Source organism: Camellia sinensis, chromosome 14, assembly GCF_055761805.1.
Source record: "Camellia sinensis isolate YWXY chromosome 14, ASM5576180v1, whole genome shotgun sequence".
In the NCBI taxonomy this organism is placed as follows: domain Eukaryota; kingdom Viridiplantae; phylum Streptophyta; class Magnoliopsida; order Ericales; family Theaceae; genus Camellia; species Camellia sinensis.
In genome coordinates, this window is record NC_138974.1 from 115935652 (window position 1) to 115943606 (window position 7955).

Genomic DNA, 7955 nt, shown 5'->3' on the forward strand with positions numbered 1-7955 from the left:
TGATCTTGCTTTTGTTGTTTGAAAGTTGTTTTGCATGAGTCTTAGTTTCATATACTCTTGTGGGACTAATAGTTGTTTTGGAGATTGTGGCACTAATAGTTGTTTTGCAGATCATGACCTTGAGAAAGAAGTGTGTTTTTATTGGCTATAAGGGTTGGGGTGTTTAGGATTTTATTTGTTATATGTGTTTTGTCATGGCATTGCCAAAGGGGGAGATTGTTAGGTTTTGATTCTTGGCAATCCCGTTTGACAAAACTCCTTTCAGTTGTAATTTTATTCGCTCTTGTATTTCAGTGAGGATATGAGTTTTAGATGTGAATCCAACCCGAATCGAGCCTTGTAAAGAAGTTTGTGATGTTAATGCTTTTAAGATTGTCACTTCACTGATTATAACGGGGGTCGAGCTGCCCGGTTAGCTCAGCCCGAAGCAAAATGCAAAATTGCGTTCAAAGTTGGCTGTCCACCCTTACTTACTCGAGCAAAGGATTGCGTCTATACAAAAACCTAAAAGAGCTCATTGGTCGCTTGAGCGAAGGCACTAGTGGAAATCACGCGAGTTAAAGTTCTCACTCGAGCGAGAGAAGCTTCGCTCGAGCGAGCTTCAAAATCCGGATTTCTATAAGGAATTGGTTTTCTTCCAAAACTAAGATTACTTTGGATTTCTATAAGTAGTTGGTTTTCTCCCAAAACTTGATCAACTCTTCCAGATCTTCTTTTTGGGTTCTAAGGTTTATATCTGGGGATATTTTGTTAGTTTTCTTTGATGTTTTCATTGAATATTCAACTCATGGTTTAAGAAGCATACATCAAAGGTTTGTTTGTTTATTCTACACAAAAGAGAGAGTTGTTCTTCGGTGGATTCTGAAGAATTCGAGCCTGAAGCTTTGGTGGATTCCGGAGTGGCTCATCGTCAAGACAATTCCGATGTGAAAACGAGGTTGGAAGAGACACATAGAGGTTCGTTCAATTCGGGCGTGGATTCGCTAGGTAATTGAGAGTATACCTGTGTAATTCCTATATATCTTCTTAGTGGATTGTTTTGTGGCTGTTGCCCATGGTTTTTTATCACAATTGGAGGTGTCCAATTGTGGTTTTTTCACGTAAAATCGTTGTGTCGATTTATCTTGTTTGTTTGATTGGGATTGTTATATATTGCTTAAAATTGAAACATAATCACAAATTAACATCTAGGGAATTTCTAGATTTTTCAATTTCAAATATATAATTTCACAACATGAAAACAAATTATTTAAAACCAACATGCAATCAAAGTTACAAAAATTAAATATAAATCTCCATATTTATCAAAATTCGACTGTTCACTTTTTTCAAAACTTTGCAAATATGCTCTATATTATATGAACTACAACATATAAAAAATTTAAGACAATCAGAGATGGTTCGAAAAATATCAATTTTTATGTACAAGTTGTATACATATATATATATATATATTCATGCATAAACAACACGAAAACATCCAACAATGACTCTGATATCAATGTAAGAAAAATAAGAAATAATACACAGCAAAAATAAACGGATTCGGACATACCTTTTACGCTCAAACCGAATTTATAAATCATTTGGGTGAATCACGTGCTGCCATAGATGTTTTCAAATAATTCCCAATAGTGGAATATAACTATTAGAGAACTATCCACATTCTTCATAGTACAAAGGCTATTATTTGTTTCTATGAAGAGAGAAGGAAAAATAGAGAAGATTGTAAGAGACTGATCTGATACGATTAAAATTAACTCTCACCATATAATACGTATATTAGATGAGAGTGTTATAACCACCCACAACTGTATCTCATCAAAGGAGATAGTGGCTTTAATCACATTTATCCCTAGGATAAGTTAATCCAAATCCAATTTAATTAGATCTCTCTTTATGAGTCTTGGGTCATGCTATCATAAACAACTCAATCTTATATGAGTTCTAAATCCGACCCAATTTCCATCATAGATTAACAATAATATTTACAATAGAAAATGGAGCCTTTGTTTTTAACTTTTAACCGTGAATCTTGTCGGCAATTGGCCACTCACACATTGAGAACTGGACGATCTGGTTCAATGCAATTTGTCACTTTAGTTATGATCATATTATTATTATTATTCTTATAATCTATTCTCTTAGCTTCAAATACACGTGTGGGTGTACAAGGGAGAGAGAGAGAGAGAGAGAGAGATTATGTGAAGTGGAAGCAAATATCTTTGGGTTTGGATTTGGCTTTAGCTTGGTTACAAGACAAACAAACAAACAAACGTTGTATTTTTCATGCTCTCAATCATATACATATATTGGGTACACAACGCCTAAATACATACATACATACGTACATAATCATTACCTTGTGAATGACGAAATATATATATGCGTATAAAAAGACAAGATATGGAGTCAAAGACAAGATGACCCCTCTCTCTCTCTCTGTCTCTCTCTCTCTCTCTCTCTCTCTCACCCTTTTTCACATACATGCTATGCCTACGAAGGTCCCCCTCCAAACCGTTTTTCTACTCGACCCATCAACCAACCCTCTACTCTCTCTCTCTCTCTCTCTCTCTCATGTCCTCATTTCTAAGCAAACACCTCAACCATCACCATCATCATTACAATTTGTATTGAAATGCAATAACCAAATACAAAATTTGATTAAAAAAACTACTCCTCTAAATAAATTAATAGATTTTTTAAAGAAGTAAGACTCATCCACAAATCTTATAAAATCTTGTTTATTAATGTAGTTTTATCATTTTTTTTTTAATCTCATTTATTATCTTATATGATGCATTCATAATTGTTGAATATTAATAAAAATCAAGTGAATTTGTTATTTTAAATTTTCACACATCACATAAGATGATAAATAAAATAAAATGTAAATAAATAATAAGAATAGAATGTTCATGGATAATTTTAGATATTTGTGAAGCATTATTTGACACTATCTAGATGGTGATTGCAGTAATTGGGGTTAGTGGAGAATTTTATCGATAGGAAATAGTGGCTTATTTTTATTAGTTAGTTAGTAGACTAAAAACGACTTATTTACGTAGGTTGCAATTTTTCATTTACTAGAAGGAAAATGTTTAAAATCCGTGTATAAAAAATTCACAAGTTGACCTATAATGATATGATATTATAAGTGTCGATAATTAATTTGTCACGCATTTATTCATATAAAGTACAACTCTTTTAGTACATATTATCAGTGAATTTAGATGTCTAAATTATAAGTTTTTAACATTTCTCTTAATAAAAATAGTACTCGGTTAATATTTCATATGATACTCGGAGACTATATATGTAATATTATATGATTTCCAAATCAGTTGTATATTTAATTTTTATATTTGTTGACATACTGTAATCATTATTATTATTATTATTATTATTCCAAGTCCCTCTCTCTCTATAAAGTCTTTACGCCATTACATCAAATCAGTTGGGAGAGGAGAAAAAAAAAAAGAAACAGAAGGGGATGAGATGAGGAAGCCAACAACAGAGACAACAACAGGGAAGAACAGCAGCAGCAACATGATGAGCAAAATGAGGAAAGGGTTGTGGTCACCAGAAGAAGATGAGAAGCTGATGAATTACATGGTGAGGAATGGACAAGGCTGTTGGAGTGACGTGGCAAGGAATGCTGGTCTCCAGAGATGTGGCAAGAGTTGCAGGCTTCGTTGGATTAACTACCTGAGGCCTGACCTCAAGCGTGGTGCTTTCTCCCCTCAAGAAGAAGACCTCATCATCCATTTGCATTCCCTTCTTGGCAACAGGTCCCTCTCTCTCTCTCTCTCTCTCTCTCTCTCTCTCTAAATTCAAATATAGTCTTTTTTTTACATCTCATCTGATCTCTAAATTCAAATATAGTCTTTTTCTTACATCTCATCTGATGTGTTATCAATGTATTAGTTTAATGGATCAAACATTATTCATGCTATTCAATTTTTAATGACTCAAATATAATTGAATCTATATATTGAATTCTGATAAATTATGACACCCTTGACTCTCTGTGAAAGCAATTTGTAGACAAAAAAGACTAGAGAAGTAAACTTTTAATATAAAAAAAAAATTATTCAAAAAAATAGTAACTGTATTGCAAGAGTTACATTAATAAATCTTAACCACACAACAAATTTTCTTGACTTATTTTTGTGCACTAATTCTATATACAGCATTGCTCGTGTCATTTTCAACCACACTTATATGGTATTGATAGTTTTTTTCCAATTTGTTGATATCTTGGTTTTTATTGTGAAAACGACTACAAATCCAAAAAATTTTATTCAGAAATAACAATCAATAGTTCAAATTCATTTTACTCATGATCTCACGCTTCAACCATAAATCTAGGTTACTACTTTTTCCTTCCATTGCAAGTATTTATATTCAAACATACACACATACATTCCCATCCCCAAAACAAAACAAAAACACACACACATACATACATTGTATGCTTTTGACTTTTCCAGTACTAGAAATCTTGACTCCAAAAAACAGAGCAGGACATTCTACTCATGGAAGGCTCTCATTGGATAACACTAGCTAAGGAATTAGTGTAACATGGAAGCATGAAAGTTAACATCGATTAAGATTAAGATAAGAGGTGTCAAATCAAGGTAATGGTGCAAACTGTTTTCAACTAGGCAGTACCTACCTCCCTACCCACCTACCCATACCCATGCATGGTATGTAATGGTAAATATGTACATTTTCAGCCGACAAGAGTATATACTGTATATATACACACACATACTTATATACTTATGTTTTGATTAATTTAGTGAATTATTCAAGTGTTATGTTTGTTCTTAAACAGTGGATTAAAGCTGAAAAGGACATTGGTGTCATCAATATATGTGTCTAAATCTGGCCTTTGAGTTGAAGACACTCAACGGACCACTGTCCACATCAATTTTTCTGTTTTTATTTTTATTTTTGTTTTTGTTTTTGTTTTTGTTTTGGGAATCACAGCTTCCTTCCCATGCAAATTAAACATGCATTTAGAAAAAAGAAAAGACACCTTTTATACACTTCTCTTTTGTAACTAACGTTTGGTACTTTAAATGAAAATATTGTTAACTATAATTTCATCTAAAGATTTAAGATGCTAGACAGATGATAAATTTTGTAACTTATGGTAAATTATAATCATAGTTATTGTAATTTGCCCTTTTTATTCATTTAATCTCTGTAAATTTATTAATTTGTTTTTGAATTTTTTATATTGCGCAATTCAGTCCAATTGATGATATCTTTTTAAAAATTAAACTGAAAAAATAATTTACTGACTCTTCTCAATGTAAGTGAGAGGTTGACATTTAATTTGAAAAGATTCAATTCCTTTCAAATGCACCATTTATCCTTGGTTTTTTAATAAAATGTTTTAGTGAATTATATCAATTGGACTAAATTTTCATAAGAAGCAAATTACGAGGACCAAGGGTATAATTTGCCCTATTATTTATATATCTTTAATATGCCCCTCACATGGATCCGTCACATAAAAATAAAAATAAAAAAATTAATTATAAAGTAGACAGTGAAATTTGAATACAAAATTTATTAACTATTTAAGCTATTAGAGGGAGGGGTAAACATCATCAGCATATTGATATGTTTTTTGTTTTTTTGGTTTTTTTTTTCCTTGTAAAGGTGGTCTCAAATTGCAGCTCGCTTACCAGGACGCACAGACAATGAGATAAAGAATTTTTGGAACTCAACAGTTAAGAAGAGGCTAAAGAATTCATCATCATCCACACTCTCACCAAATACTAGTGACTCTTCTTCAGAGCCTCTAATTCAAGGGATGATGATGACTATGAGAGAACAAAACATGATGACCATGTTCATGGACTCATCATCGTCGTCATCATCCGCCACTCGATCAATGGCTGTGAACCATCCGATCGATCCACTCCTTCCCATGTTTGAGCAAGGGCTAAACATGTCTAGTTCAAGTGGATGCTTTAATGCGCCCACATTCATGCCACAAGTTGGAATGGATGTGATGATGAATGGTGGTGGTGATCATGGCTTTTATGGGAATCATCATGGAATCTATGGAGGTGGTGGCGGTGGTAACTACATTAATCTTGGGCCTGAAAGAGAGTTGTTTGTTCCTCCTTTAGAGAGTGTAAGCATTGAAGAAACCAAAAGTTCTATAAATAGGAACACATACAACAACAACAACAACAACAACAACAACAACCCTATTAATAATATAAGCAATAGTGTCATAAACCATTGCAATAACAATAGCAAAGTAGAAAACATGGAAGGATTTGAAAGTTGTTGGCAAGGAGGAGAAGACCTAAAAGTGGGGGAATGGGACTTGGAGGAACTCATGAGAGATGTTTCCTCTTTTCCTTTTCTTGATTTCCAAGGTGAATAATTGGCCTCCCTTTCCTTCTTTCTTTCTTTCTTTCTTCTTCTTCTTCCTCTTAAACCAAAAAAAAAAGGAAGCAACCCTACTCAAAGTAAGACCTCTCTTGAAAACCACAGAAACTCAAGCCAAGAAAAAATAATGTTTTGCGAATAGGAAAAAAGCTTGGAAGTCCCGGAAAAAAATAATACAGAAAGTGACTAGAAATAAAATGTGGTGAATCAATCTGGTCAAGGCATTTTATTTTTTGACAACTTTTTGAATAACTTTTTTTTGGGACTCTTGGAAATTTTTTTTTTTTTTACCCTTTTGTTGAGTTTATTGGGAGGTCTCTCAAACCTTGTATGTATACATAATCGTAGCCATGTAATCTTTGTATGTATGCATGTACTCTATATCATGTTGTGAAGAGGAAACTTTGGGCCATTAATACCAACTCATTTTGGGTGGCTTTAATAATCATTGTACCTGTGAAGAGAGATGTGAATAGTTCTATAAAGTAGACAGGGATATCAAGATTAGTTGGTGCAAATTGTAGTTTAGTTACTATGGGATTGTACAAATCTCTATAGAAGTGGAAGTTGTTATTTAGTGGAAGATAAGTAAGTTGTTTTACACATGATGAAGTAATAGAAAATTTATCTCCCATACACGCATTATTCATAAGATAATTTGTCTTAATTTTTTGTGTCACAATTTTCTGTCTTATTTTTTACGTGTTGTCATGCCACTATTATTCGTTTGTATAAGAATTTTTTAATACATCAAAATTTTTGGTCTCTTTTTTAATGACAACCGTACATGACAATATATAAAGTTTGAGATAGAAAATTAAGATAGAGGATGAAAAGCCAAAATCAAATGCTTATTATCATTTTTTCCTTCCAAAGGACATTAAGTTTTGTGGAAGATCATTGTTTCTTCTAATGTGGTTTAATCACTTAGGTGAGATGTCCACTTGGAATATTGTGAATGACAAATATATTGAAGAGTTCAAAGTCAACTTGCCCTTGATTGTAATATTGATTTTCTTCTTTCTTTTATATTAGTTAGTTAGCATGAGTGGTTGGAATAGGATTCCAAAAGAATGATTATTAGTCCTTCACACATCTCATTGTTATGTCTAAAGATAGCAACATAAGGATTTTATTAAAATAATAATAAGTGGAAGGAAGGCCATACATGGCCATGGACCATGGTGGTAATGAAGGAGTGTTTTGTTTAAAAATCATAAATAAATAAATAAATAAAAGTGAATAAAAAGCAAAGAGATGAGAAGATGACTTTGATGACAAGATGACTACTTTAATGAAAGAAGACAAGGTGACTACTTTCAGTTTAAATGACAGATCAAAGAGTGAGTGCAACCATATATCATTCCTACTTTAGATTTTTAATAACATGCCATAACTATCATGTGTGTGTCTATATGGAGGTTGTTATCTTTGATAATGATATGGTGACTGATGATTACGTAGATTATACATGTAATTGAAGTCACAATTTTGACATTTGTCCCTCCCCCCAAAGAAAAAAAGGTAAATAACAT

General features: G+C 32.6%; 1 protein-coding gene across 1 annotated transcript; it reads left to right on the forward strand.

Moving 5' to 3' along the window:
- Positions 1-3439: 3439 nt before the first annotated feature.
- On the forward strand, positions 3440-7051 carry LOC114270729 (transcription factor MYB83). The gene is made up of 2 exons (XM_028212292.2): positions 3440-3791; positions 5677-7051. Exons 1-2 carry the CDS (start codon positions 3499-3501, stop codon positions 6413-6415), a joined length of 1032 nt encoding a protein of 343 aa, XP_028068093.2. The 5' UTR covers positions 3440-3498; the 3' UTR covers positions 6416-7051.
- Positions 7052-7955: the final 904 nt, after the last annotated feature.

Excerpts from the sequence above, each read along its gene's own strand:
- LOC114270729 (XM_028212292.2), top strand. The coding sequence starts at position 3,499 with ATGAGGAAGCCAACAACAGAGACAACAACAGGGAAGAACAGCAGCAGC. Across the intron at positions 3,792-5,676 it reads CATTCCCTTCTTGGCAACAG|GTGGTCTCAAATTGCAGCTC; the intron begins GTCCCTCTCTCT and ends TTCCTTGTAAAG.